This window comes from Pelodiscus sinensis, chromosome 24 (assembly GCF_049634645.1).
Source record: "Pelodiscus sinensis isolate JC-2024 chromosome 24, ASM4963464v1, whole genome shotgun sequence".
Classification (NCBI taxonomy): Eukaryota; Metazoa; Chordata; order Testudines; family Trionychidae; genus Pelodiscus; species Pelodiscus sinensis.
Genome location: NC_134734.1, coordinates 9,048,278 through 9,061,732, shown reverse-complemented (window position 1 = coordinate 9,061,732; position 13,455 = coordinate 9,048,278). Strand labels below are relative to the sequence as shown.

At 52.4% G+C, this 13,455-nt stretch overlaps 1 protein-coding gene across 1 annotated transcript in view; it reads right to left on the bottom strand.

Moving 5' to 3' along the window:
• ZAN (zonadhesin) overlaps positions 1-13,455 on the bottom strand; it is a 42,708-nt gene that overhangs the window by 13,757 nt on the left and 15,496 nt on the right. Inside the window, exons 19-32 of the mRNA XM_075908276.1 lie at positions 12,701-12,846; positions 12,410-12,553; positions 12,078-12,173; positions 11,729-11,898; positions 11,437-11,642; positions 11,222-11,363; positions 10,871-11,118; positions 10,446-10,626; positions 8,482-8,593; positions 7,634-7,728; positions 1,423-1,599; positions 888-1,093; positions 477-621; positions 94-338 (exon numbers count right to left, since the gene is read on the bottom strand). Coding sequence (XP_075764391.1) covers positions 94-338; positions 477-621; positions 888-1,093; positions 1,423-1,599; positions 7,634-7,728; positions 8,482-8,593; positions 10,446-10,626; positions 10,871-11,118; positions 11,222-11,363; positions 11,437-11,642; positions 11,729-11,898; positions 12,078-12,173; positions 12,410-12,553; positions 12,701-12,846 — 2,313 coding nt within the window. The remainder of the gene's footprint in view (positions 1-93; positions 339-476; positions 622-887; positions 1,094-1,422; positions 1,600-7,633; positions 7,729-8,481; positions 8,594-10,445; positions 10,627-10,870; positions 11,119-11,221; positions 11,364-11,436; positions 11,643-11,728; positions 11,899-12,077; positions 12,174-12,409; positions 12,554-12,700; positions 12,847-13,455) is intronic.

The window sequence follows — 13,455 nt, the reverse complement described above, 5'->3', positions numbered from 1 at the left end:
CAAAACGAGCCCCTTGCTTCCCTCCCTCACATAGCCAGGATGCCACTCCCTTGCCTGCTCCCATTCCCCCATGGCCCCTCTGCCCCATCTCACCAGCACCCGCCGGTTCTTCATGAGAGTGAAGCGTGTGCCACCAAGCTCCACATGCACCAGGCGCAGGTAGGAGGCCTTAGACTGGCCCCGCTCCTCGTTCTTCCCAGTGATGTTGAAGGGCTGCAAGCGCCCGTCCCTGCTGCACAGGCTCACCAGAGTATAGGTGCAGGTGCCCTGGAATGTCACCATGGCCCCGTCAAAGGTGAAGTAGTGCGGGTCCCCAGCCACATGGCAGGAAGCCACACCTGGGAGAGATGAAACCCGGGATGAGAGAGACACATACTGCTGGTGATGAGAAGTGCCCAATTCTGGGGCAGAGTGGCTGGTTACCCACTTTGCCCAGCGCTGGGATACAGCCACTTCTGGGGTGGGGTGGAGCCTACCTGTGTCCTGACAGCCCAGCAGGCCGTCCTCCGGCTGACACTGCTGCACAGGGCTGCAGCTCCATGGCTCACAGCTGATGTTGTTGGAGCTCATGCAGGTGCAGCGCTCGGTGCAGTGGTCATTTGCCATCCAGCTCTCACCCACCTGGGGGAGTGGGAAACCTGATGAGCTGCCAGGGAGAGAACCCAGGAGTCCTGGCTCCCAACCCCCCTGCTCTAATCCACCAGGCCCCCCGGCCACTTGCCTCCCAGGAGTCCTGGCTCCCAGCCCGTCTGCTCTAATCCATCAGCTCCCACTCCCCTCCCAGGAGTCCTGGTTCCCAGCCCCTGTGCTCTAATTCATCAGCTCCCACTCGCCTCCCAGGAGTCCTGGCTCCCAGCCCTACAGCTCTAACCACTCCCCTGCCTCACCAGGTGGTATCGCCCATCACTGGCAGTGCATCCACATTGGCTCAGGGGGACGCACATGTCCCCACTGAGAATGTATCCTTCATTGCAGGCACAGGCTTCCACGCAGGGCAGGGAGAGGCAGCTGTTGGGGGCCCCTAGATCTGTGCAGCTGGATGGGCAGGGGCTGGCACAGGGGGTGTAGGTGCTGCCTGGGGGGCAGTTCAAGGCTGTGGGAAAGACGAGACCAGGAGGTGAGACACATCCATCTTGCCCAATGCTGATATGTGCCCAGCTCTGGGTTGGGACACCTCGCCTGGCACTAACATGCAGCCACCTCTGAGATGGGGCGGCTATTTACATAGGGATCCCTCACCCGGCCTGGGATATAGCCAGAATTCTCCTGTTAGCTGTGTTCATATAGAGCCACAAAGCTTTAGGTCTGAGAATTTCCCTACTTTTTACTCTAAAAATTAAACCTCAGAGTCCTGGTTCCCAGCCCCCCCTGCTCTAACGCACCAGCCCCCACACCCCACCCAGGCATCCAGGCAGTGCTTACGGCACAAGGTACTGTTCCTCCATGCAATGGGGATCCCGGCCTGGGCACAGCCATCAGCATAGGACTGCAGGGCATAGCAGAGCGTGGTTGTTTCGCCCCATGTGCCACACAGATCATAGTGGCAGGTCTTGAAGGAGTCCGCAGGGGGCACAGCTCCATGGCAGGGAGCAAAGGGGCCTGAAATATAGAAAGTCAGATGGGATGTGAGCATGGTGTGATGGAGTGGGGGAGTTATGGGGTGCTTGAAGGAGTTGTCTGCAGCACTCACTGTCTCTGGGTGTTACTGGTTTAATGAGGGGAGGGGAAAGGGAGTTTGTCTCAGGGACCAGCATGGAACTGGGGACTCTGACAAGTGTCGTGGAGAATGGAACCCCCAGCGACTGGTGACCAGGAGACCCAGAGGAGATAGCACAGCCAGTGGGAGGACAAGGGGCTGTGGGGAGAGGACCCCAGGGACCTGCCCATCTGGTATCATTTTTGTATTTGAAGTTCTAAGAACTGGCTCTGTCCTCGCATTTGAAATATTTGCTCCTGGGAGTTATCAACAGGCATCACCCAGCCTTTGTGTAAGGGTGGCTAGTCAGTGACAATGGGCCTTGGCTGGTGCCGATCCACAGCTGAGGAGCTTCCCTGTGATGGTTCAGACCAGCCCGTGAGCGATGGCTGCTCAGGCCTGAGTCAGGCATGGACAGTGACTGGTCACGTGACAAACGCCATTGCGGGAGGCTCTTTCACAGCAGGCGAGCAGTGGGATTCCCTCCACGTGGGCAAGGGTAGAACGAGGGCCCTGGGGGCTCCTTCATCTTGTCTTCACTCCAGCTCATCCCTTCAGGGGCAGCTTTGCTATGAGCCCCAAAGGACTGATGACCCACCCTAGCAAAGGACGTATTCAAGGGACACAAGACAGCAGTTTATTCCATCTCTGCTGAAGGCCTCACCAGGAACTTTACTATTGGGGTACGTAATATAACTTCTTTAACAATTTTATTCTCAACCTTTTCTTTCTTTTATGAACAAGCCTTTAGCTGTTAGATTCTAAAGGATTGGGGCAGCGTGCTCCTTTGGGTGGGATCTGACATATAAATTGACCTGGGAAAGTGGCTGATTCCTTGAGATAAGAAGAACCTATTAGGATTTGGTGAGATTGGTTTTCATAACCTCCCATCTGAATAAGGAGAGGTACTGCTTGTGGCACAGGAGACGCTGGAGTGTCTAAGGGGGTTGCCTGTGTGACTTCTTGCTGGCCCGTGTGGTGAACTGAAATGCATTTTGTGTCTGGTTTGGTGTCTTATAATGAATGGAGGACCCCCAGTCTTGGTCTGTAAGTCGCCCTGTTTCTAAGCAATTCTCTCTGGTTTGACCTTCTCAGTGGTGCCCCCAGAACCTGTTATATTACAGTGGTGCAGTTATGCTTGGATCCACAGAGCTAGGTCAATTAAGCTTTGGATCAGAACTCCACACTATTCCAAATTTGAATTTTGGGATTGTGAGTTTTGTTGGTTAAAAATCACTTGCAATGAGTCAGCAACAATATGAGGATCTTGACAAAAAGGACCTGGAAGATTTTTGCTCACGGAAGAGAATCTCCTTTTGGGAGAAAGCCACAAATCAAGAATGCGGATCCTTGCACATGGACAGCAACCAGCAGACAGTGAAGGAACTGTAGCTGGAGCATGAACAAAAGCTTTAAGACATTAGTTTAAAGGAAAAAGAAAAGGTACATAAGAACATAAGAACAGTCATACTGGTCAGACCAAAGGTCCATCTAGCCCAGTATCCTGTTTTCTGACAGTGACCAACCCCAGGTGCCCCAGAAGGAATGAACAGAGCAAGGAATCATAAGGAGCCTGGCTAATAGCCATTGAGGGACCTAACCTTTGTGAAATCTATCTAGTTCTTTTTAAAACCCGGTTAAAGTCCTGATCTTCACAATCTCCTCTGGCAAGGAGTTCCACGAGTTGACTGTGTGCTGTTTGAAGAAAAATGTCCTTTTGTTTGTTTCAGACCTGCTACCTATTAATTTCATTTGGTGACTCCTAATTTTTAAGGTAGTTAAATTGGAGAGAGAAACTGCTAAAAGAAAAGGGGAAGATGCTGAAAGAAAGAGGCCCCTGCAAGGCAAATGGAACTACTGTCTGCTGAAGAGAAAGCCAGACAAGTTGCAGAGATGGCTGACCAACTTCAGCTATGAGGAGCTGCAGTAGCTGCAATGCCCTGGAAGTCCACCCCTTCTGGACAGCAGAAGCTGGGAAAGGCTGTGTCCTATTTACAAGGTTACTGAGGATATAGAGGAATTTTGGTCTACCAGTGAATGTCTATGCAATGTGAGCCGAATCCCAGATGACCGGCAGATGCCTGTTCTGATGACCAGATTGACTAGAAAAGCCAGGGAGGTATTTAATTAATTGGGGGGACAAGAAGCTTTAGACTAAGTATGTCTTAAGGATTCTGTATTGAGGCAGTTTAAGGTCACCTCTGAATCTCACAGGATTCAATTTCGGAAGTTTAGACTGTCTAGTGAATGCGCTTATGTGGAGTGTGCTCATAAACTGATGGGTTTTGTTAAAAAGTGGGATGGGGGGGGAGCAAATTGGCATTTTGAAAAACTGCTGGATTTGATAACTTTGGAGCAATTGTTGGGTACTGTTCCTGACCATGTTAGAGCAGCTGTTTGTGGACAGAGAGCCTGTGTCGGTCCTACGGGCTGCAGAGTTTGCAGATGCACACACCCAAACTGGGGCTCCAGAAGGGTTTAACCCCCCTAGTAAGAGTAATACTATTCTTCTCAATCTAGAAGAAGAGAAGAGTTTAAAGGTGGGACTGGCCCCACTGCCATTAGAAAAGCTCATGAGCAAAAAAACTCCTACTCTAAGAGAAGACAAGTGGTTGTGTCGTTTGTGTGGGATACCTGGACACATCAAACCAGAGGGTCCAAATCTAACAAATAAGTCACCAAACCCAATAAATGCTAATCCTGCTCCTCTAAACATACAGACAAGTCCCACAGAGCCCAGCATGGGGGCCCTGTGTGCAAATGCTGTTTCTGTTGTCTCTCAAGGGCTTGACCTTAAAACTAGTATTAGCTAAATATGGGAACAATCATGCAGAGTTCATTAGTAGTGCTGAAGTTAATGGAGCCAAGTGCGAGGCGTGGAGAGATACTGCAGCAGAGATTACAGTGGTTAAAGCCAGCCTTGTCAAGGAGGAAGATTATCTGCCAGAAGAAAGCCTGACTGTTGTAGCCTTGCCTGAGTATTTTGTAACAGAGCCATTGGCTAGAATCCATCTTACACGGAAGGGATTTGAGGCACCAAGGTTGTGGGAGTGAAAAATACAATTCCTGAGGATCTGCTGATTGAGCTTTGTTCAGTCAAGTTAGTGTCCTGAATGAAGCACAGGAGAGAAATGATCCTGAGCCTTTGTCTAAGGGGCAATAACTGACCCAGGATGGGTTTCTCTAGATGTTTGCCTGAGGAAGACAGCTGGGTGTCTATGCAGGAAAACTGGGTGTCTGTGAATGAAGTTTTTGAATGCCCATCTAATGTCTCAGAAGTGAGGCTGGAATTAGATCAAGCACACAAAGAACTCAGGCCAGGCTGACACTAGACCCGACAGGTCGGTTTATGGCACGCAGCTCCAGGTATACAAAATGTGTAGATGGAGTTGGCTTACTTTCAACTGAGCAATGGCAACTTCCCTTACTCCCTGCAGAAGGAGGAATACCAGAGGCCGGTGAGGGCTGCCCTCCTTGTCTGCAAAGGAAGCTTCTGTCTCCTTGTCTGCAAAGGAAGCTTCTGTCTCCTTGTCTGCAAAGGAAGCTGTCTCAATTTCCAGGTGGATGTCTGAAATCAGCCAGGGTGCTGAGACAAAGCAGAGATTGGCACCAATGGCTTGTTTGTGTGTGGCAGCAGCAGCATGTCTGGGGAGAAAGTTTCTTCCCAGTCCTTTATCTGCAGAAGGTGCCTCTCAGGCAGTAGTGGCTGAGGATAATGCAGTTGTCCCAGGGTTGGTTCTGGATACAAATGAAGCCCAGAAGGGAATGGTCCTAAGTTTGTGTCAGCTGGGGAGAATGATGCTGTAACTCAGTTAAATCTAGTTAGCGCCATGTCAGAATCCAGAGAGCCAACAATTCTGGTGCTGGTATTTTGCCTGTTGCTGGCGTGTTGCTGGGAAAGGGTGAAACAACTGTCTGATCCGGGTAGTACCTTAGCCACAGTAGCATAAAGAAACATAAAGGCAATTTAATTGTGGTGCCTACTGACGGTGTGGAAACTTGTAGCAAGGATGAATGGGAAACTGTTGAGCTGGAATTCATATGCAAATTTGACACCCTAAATCAACCATATTGCTTTCATGGCTAAATGCCAAGAGTCCCACACAAGGGAGAACATAGGTATCTACAGTGAGTACTTTGAAGTAGGAATAAGAGCCACCGGAAAAGGGCACTTTTTCCGGAGGATCGGGGCCAGTCTAGACGCTCTTTTCCGGCTTTTTTAAAAGCCGGATAAAAGCGGCGGACATTTTTATTTAAATGCCGCGGGGGATATTTAAATCCCCCGCGGATTTCCCTACGACGACTCGTGAAATTTACATGCCCCTTCCGGAAAAGGGGCCAGTGTAGACGTAGCCGGGAAGGCCCTGTGATGCACTCAGAGATGTTACTTCATCCCTTCCTGCATCAATTTTATATTGGGGGTGCGACATTATTGAATTGTGATATGAACGTGCAAAACATTTGTATATGTTTAGAACTGTTCTGTTTGCACTAAATCTTGCGTCCTGTGAGGTGTCTGTCGAAAGCTGATGATTCACTGGCTCTGTTTGTGCTGCTCGTGGGCAGGTGTCATTTTTGAATTTGAACTTCTGAGAACTGGCTCTGTCCTCACATTCCAAATGTTCGCTCCTGGGAGTTATCAACAGGCGTCGCCCAGCCATTGTGTAAGGGTGGCTAGTCAGCGACTAGCAGCACTTCGCTGGCAATGGGCCTCCAGCGGTGCCGATTCACAGCTGAGGAACTTGGCTGTGACGGTTCAGACCAGCCCATGAGGGATGGCTGCTCAGGCCTGAGTCAGGCATGGACAGTGACTGGTCACGTGACAAACACCATTGCGGGAGGCTCTTTCACAGCAGGAGAGCAGTGAGATTCCCTCCACGTGGGCAAGGGTAGAAAGAGGGCCCTGGGAGCTCCTCCAGCTTTGTCTTCACTCCAGCTCATCCCCTCAGGGGCAGTTTTGCTATGAGCCCCAAAGGACTGACGACCCACCCTAGCAGAGGACGTATTCAAGGGACACAAGACAGCAGTTTATTCCATCTCTGCTGCAGGCCTCACCAGGAACTTTACAATTGGGGTACGTAATATAACTTCTTTAACAATTTTATTCTCAACCTTTTCTTTCTTTTATGAATAACCCTTTAGCTGTTAGATTCTAAAGGATTGGGGCAGCGTGCTCCTTTGGGTGGGATCTGACGTATAAATTGACCTGGAAATGTGACTGGTCCTTTGGGATCAGGGGAACATGTTTGGGGCTGGTCCGATTGGTTTTCATAACCTCTTATCTATGTAGTGTGCTGGTGGTGGCTCAGAAAGTGGGTTGCTTGTGTGACTTCTTGCAGGCCAGTGTGGCGAACAGAGGTATGACTGGTTTGGTGCCTTTCAGTGAAGGACCCCCAGTTTTGGGCTGTAAGTAGCCCTGTTTTTAAGCAAGTCACCCTGATTTGACCTCTCCCAGGGGGTCCAAAGGAGTGTTTCCTCTAGTCTTTTCTATCCATGTGCACAATACATTTTGTTATGTGCACCAAGGCACCCAGGAGAATGTGCACCACCAAAGGAAACACAAACTTCTCTGGGTGCTCTGCACTGGAATCTCTCCTGAGCAGCTGCTCAATTGCTCAATTTACAGAGGACAGTGGCTCAGAGCGAGTGGACTTCCCAAGGAGGCCCATGGCAGAGGCAGGCACGCTGGGGCTCAGAAAGCTGCAGTCCCAGGAGGCAGAGGGGTAACCCCCGAGAGAGAGTGGACCCCCAAGAAGGGGCTGTCACATTGAAGGGGGGCCTCCATGACAGTCCCCTCTCCCCTCCCAGAACCAAGAGGGAACCCTGGCATCTGGCCTCCCAGCCCCCCTCCTCCACTCTAATCCACCAGCCCCCACTTCCCTCCCAGAACCAGGGAGGGAACTCAGGAGTCCTGGCTCCCAGCCCTAGAAGACTCACCCTGTGGGTCAGTCAGGGCTCCACAGCTGGTTGGTTTCTGGGCTTCCTTGCTGATCTCTGGGTCACATTCACCCGGGTCCCCAATGTTGGTGCAGCTGGGTGGAGGGAGGAAAATCAGCACCAGTCAAACATCCCCACTTGGGGTCACCCCTTTACACAGACACCTTCCTCAGTGCTGCGGAGAGAGTCCAGGAGTCCTGGTGCCCAGCCGCTACTGCAGGGGTGTTCAAACTTTTTTCAAAGAGGGCCAGATTTGATGAAGTGAACATGCGTGAGGGCCGACCATTTTGCCTGACATTCTTTGAACCATTAAAATTAAATGCAAATTAACTATTTTATGCAAAGTTTATTGCAAACGGCATACTTTTCATTTCGTCACATGGATGACAAATCTAAACAGGTGTTAAATCACTCTGCCTTTCATATCTGAAGGCCAGATGAAAAAAAAAAATCCAGGAAGCTGAAATATATGTCAGGAACATTGTAAAGTACATTACATATTATTGGTAATAAAGGTTGTCTGTCAACTTTTAAGTTCAAAAAATATGAACAGGAACATAACACCAAGTATATATGTTGTGTCCAAATATATTTATAACTGATTTAGACCAACTGACATTAACTGAGATTTTACAATGTATTCATCTCAATACATATGGATTCGTTGGGGGCCATAAAAGATAGATATTGCCAAATTACCTGTGGGGCCGTATTAAACCGGAACACGGGCCGCAATTGGCCCGCGGGCCGGACTTTGGACATGCCTGCGCTACTGCTTTGACCTACAGCCCCCTCCCTCCTCCTAGACAGGCATCCTGGCTCCCAGCCCCCTACTCTCTTCCACTCACCCAGGGCTGCTGGCGTCCGGCACCATCCAGCTCTCCCCCAGGCGGTCGACGTTGCTGGCTGAGGTGCCATTAGGCATGAGGTTGTCGTCGGAATTCTGTCCATTGTAGTTGCCTGGAAGGCGAGGTGAGATGGAAGGGTGTCACTGGGGTTGGATCCAGGAGTCCGAGTGGGACAGAGGAGCAGTTGGGGACCCAGGTGTTCAGAAACTAGGCTGGGACATTATTGGACTGTGATACGAACATACTAATTATTGTTGCAACCACTGTTGTATGTTCGCCACAAATCTTGTACAAAGAGGGTCATGTTAGGTGCCTCTGAAAAGCGGATGATTTGCTGGTTCTGGCGATACCATTTGTGGGTGTGTATCAATTTTGTACATAAAGATCTGAACATTAGATCTGTGTCTGTATTTCTGATATCATCTCCTGGAGTAACAGCCACCCAGCAATTCTCCAGCTTGTCTGGGAAAGGCTGCTCCAGCTGATTGGCACGTCAAGAAGTACTTGATGGACAATGGGCCTTGGGAGGCACCACCCACATCTGATGAGCTTTTCTGTGAATGTCCAGACCAGCACGGGAGACACCAACTGCACTGACTGGACTTTCCTGACAACCTTCAATATGGATTGTGGCTTAGGGTGTCCGCCTGCAAAAACCAGAGTGTTGCATGGACAGGGGACTGGCCCATGTGGCTCCAAGCTCCATCTTGGGAGCCATTTCTCCAAAGTGAGAACAATGGGAATCCCTCCACATGGGCCAAAGATATAAAGGGCCTGGGGATTCCTCCATTTGATCATCAGTCCTTCTTACATCTGGAAGATCTTTGCTACAAACTGAAGCTTTAAACAAAGGACTAGATGACCCATCCCAGCTGTGGAGGTGCTCCAGAGACATGCCAGCAACTTCTTCCATCTCAGCTACAGGCTACATAGCTACAAGAATGTTAAAATTGGTGGGCGTATTTGATTCCTTTATCAATTTTAACCTTCCTTCCTTCCTTCCTTCCATCCATCCATCCATCTATCTATCTAATTCTAAAAAATTGGCACAACATGCTCCTTTGGCTAAGGTCTGATGTATAAATTAGTCTGGGAATGTGGCTGCTCCTTTGGGACCAGGAGAACCTGTTTGGATCTAGCAAAATGGGTTTTCATAGCCTCTCACCTGGGTAAGGAGCGGTGCTGGCTGTGGCACAGGGGAAGCTGGAATGCCTAAGGCGGTTGCTTGTGTGACTTCTTGCTGGCCACTGTGGCAAACAGAAGTGTTCTCAGTGACTGGTGTGGTATCTTGGGGTATGTCTACACTACCCCGCTAGTTCGAACTAGCGGGGTAATGTATGCATACCGAACTTGCTAATGAAGCCCGGGATTTGAATTTCCCGGGCTTCATTAGCATAAAGCCGGCGCCGCCATTTTTAAAAGCTGGCTAGTGCGAACCCCGTGCCGCGCGGCTACACGCGGCACAGGCTAGATAGTTCGAACTAGGTAGCCATTCTGAACTATCTGTACACCTCGTTCCATGAGGCGTACAGATAGTTTGGAATGGCTACCTAGTTCGAACTATCTAGCCTGTGCCGCGTGTAGCCGCGCAGCACGGGGTTCGCACTAGCCGGCTTTTAAAAATGGCGGCGCCGGCTTTATGCTAATGAAGCCCGGGAAATTCAAATCCCGGGCTTCATTAGCAAGTTCGGTATGCATACATTACCCCGCTAGTTCGAACTAGCGGGGTAGTGTAGACATACCCTTGTAGTGGAGGCCCCAAGTGTTAGATTGTAAGTGGCCCTGTCTCCAAGCAATTTGGCCAGGACTGACCGTCACTGCGGTGCCCCCCACTAAGTCTCTCTAGTACACCGAAGACCAGGTGTGTAAGTGGAACAGAGGAGGTTGGGGCCCCAAGCTCAGGGAACCCAACATATGAACAGCACAATGGCACCAGCAGTCCTAGGCGCTCAGGCCGCACTCACCACAGAGCCCACAGAGCTGTCCAGCATAGGATGAGGGCACCTGCACCTCGACTCGCTGTGTCCCATCATAGCGAACTCGCAGCCCGAAGTCTGTCTGCAGCAGGGCATAAGCGCCACTCACTTGTACCCTGAGCTGGCCCTGCGCCAGGGCCACCGGAAGAGTCACCCGTTGTCCGTCCACCTGCAGGAGAGAGGTGGGGTGAAGAGCACTGGCAGGCTGGGTTGGCAGGGACTGTGGGTTAGGAATCAGGGGCACTGGCAGAGCTGGGGAAGCCCAGGGTGGCAGGGGCTGTGGCCCGGGAGTGAGGGGCACCAGCAAATCTGGTGGGGAGCCCAGGGTTGGCCTGGCAGGGACTACGGGGCTGGAGTGAGGGGCATTGGCAGGGCTGGAGTGTGGGGGGTTGTGGGAGCAACAGAGGTCTCACCGTCACTCTGCGTCCCTTTAGCAGTGCCACCCGGTGGCCGTACACCTCCACAGCCACAGCACGAACGTAGGAAACCTGGGCGCTGGCCCCCCGGTGCTCATTAGCAGCCTCCACGGTGAAATTGGGGAGCCCAGACCTCCCATCACACACTCGGCTCAGGGTGTAGCTGCAAGTGCCCATGAAGTGCAGGAGTCGCCCATCGAAGGTGGTGTAGTGAGGGTCCCCTGCCACCACACAGCTCCCCCAGCCTGTGGGGAGGCGACGTTAGACACTGCAGCTGCAGCCTCAGGACCCAGAGGAGACTGCAGCTCAGTGCTGGGTGAGGGGCCCGAGGATGGGCATGTTTCTCACCAGTTGGGTGGCAGCCATACTCTCCGTCCTGCAGCTGGCAGCTCTCCTGTGGCTGGCAGTCGGCAGCCTGGCAGTGGATGGCATCCTGGCCCTGGCAGGTGCATTTCTCGCTGCAGTCTGCATTGAGCCAGACGTCGCCAAGCTGGGAGGAGAGGTGAGTCATGGGGAGGCCAGGGAAGGGGCTGCCACACCTGTCCTCACCCCCCAGCACTCACCGGGTGGTACCCGCCATTGGGCACCGTGCACCCGCACTGGCTGGCCGGCACACACTTCTGCCCACTCAGCACGAAGCCCGGAAGGCAGTCGCAGCCCTCCACACAGCGCTGGGCCGGGCACTCGATGGGCACGAAAGCCACGCTGCAAGTCTCTGGGCACAGCTGGGCACACAGGGCATAGGAGCTGTTGGCTGGGCACTCCAGAGCTGCAGGGCAGAGAGACAGGTGTGTCTATGGTAGCCAGGATGCCTGGGTTCTGGGAGGGGAGAAGGGTTGGGTTCTAGCTACTCACGGCAAAGTTCAGGGCCCCTCCAGGGGAACACAGTGGCACCCATGGCCTGGCAGGCAGCCGTGTAGGCCTGGAGCTGGGCACAGAGGGACTCCTGCAGCCCCTGGTACTGACACATGTCAAACAGGCAATTCTCAAAATAGGGAGTGGGGGAGATGTGTTTGTGGCAGTCCCTAGGGAGAGGCAGAGAGTCAGCACAGAGCCCCTCGCAGCACGGAACCCCCCAGCACCCCTCCCCTCCAGGCCCCCTAGTATCCTTCCAACTTAGCACAGAGCCCCTTAGCACTCCTCCCCCACAGCAAAGAACATCCCTAGTGCCCCTCCCCACAGCACAGAGACCCCCCCCCTTTACCTAAATGCCCCCTGGGGGTCTTGAAGCTTTTCACAGCTGGCCTTCATTTCGCTGTCTGGGGTGCAGACTGGCTTGTCTGAGATGTCGGGTTGGCACCTGGCAGGGGGAAATAACTTCAGCATTTATCACAGCTCCCGGAAGGGCTGGTTTCCTCCTGCCCCTCACGGCTCTCCAGTAAGGCTGTGCCCTCCCTGCCCCGGGGCTTCCTGCTAAGGTGCCAGACTCATGCAGTGGCAGGTAGTTCCACCGACATTCCCACTCTCCTGCACCTCGCCTAGCACCCAGTAGGGGGTAGCAGAGGCTGCGGCTGGATGGGAGGAGCTGGGACTCACTCAGGGTCCTCGTCGTCAGGGGTTTGCCAACTGTTCCCCAGCACGTCCCCATCCGTGGCTGGCTGCCCATCTGGCTTCAGGTTGTCGTTGTTGGAGTTTCCATCATAGTTCCCGCAAAGACCACAGAGCAGCCCAGAATAGGAGCTGGAGAGGGGGTGAGATGGCAATGAAGGGACAGGGGCTGTGGGTCAGGAATGAGAGGCACTGGCAGGGCTGGGGGGGCAGGGGCTGCGGGTCAGAAGTGAGGGGCACCAGTAGAGCTGGGGGAGGGGGCCTACCAGCTATACTTACCTGGGGGCTTGGATTTCCAGGTAGTGGTTCCCATCCCAGCGCACAGCCAGCCCGAACAAAGTCTGCACAGCAACGTAGTGACCGCTGTGGGCCACGGATGTGTCCCGAGTGGGCTTGGCCGGCAGCGTCACACGTGTCCCATTGACCTGGGGGGAGATGGATGGGATTTTTCACACCCAGAGCAGGGAGCTCTCATTACCCACCCCAGATCCTGGAGCAGGGTGAAAACTGGGCAACTCCCAGCAAAGAATCTCGCTGGGAGGGGCGATATGTGGGGAGCGGGGCAGGACTGGGTGGGTTTGAGGGGATGATGTTATCTCTGATGAGACCTTACAGATCCCTGTTGCTACCACTGATCTATATTTGCAACAAACCTGATGCAAACGAGGGCAAGTGAGGTGTCGATGAAAAGCTAATGGTTTGCTGGTTCTGATCGTGTCTTTTAGACACATTGTAATACAGGAGGTTTCGGGTGGCACTGCTCAGAGGGTCAAATCAGGGTGAATTGCCTAGAGACAGGGCTACTTACAGCCCAAGAATAGGGGTCCTCTGCTATAAGGCACCTAACCAGTCACAAAGAACATTTCTGTTCCCCACACTGGTTAACAAGAAACTGTACAAGCAATTATCTCAGGCTATGGCTAGGCTACAGGGTTTTTTTGGGGATACCAGAGGTATTCCCAAAAAAACTCCACCATGTCCAGGGAACATGTCTGCTCTTCTGCTTTTTTTTTGGTGGAAGAGCAGATGCACTC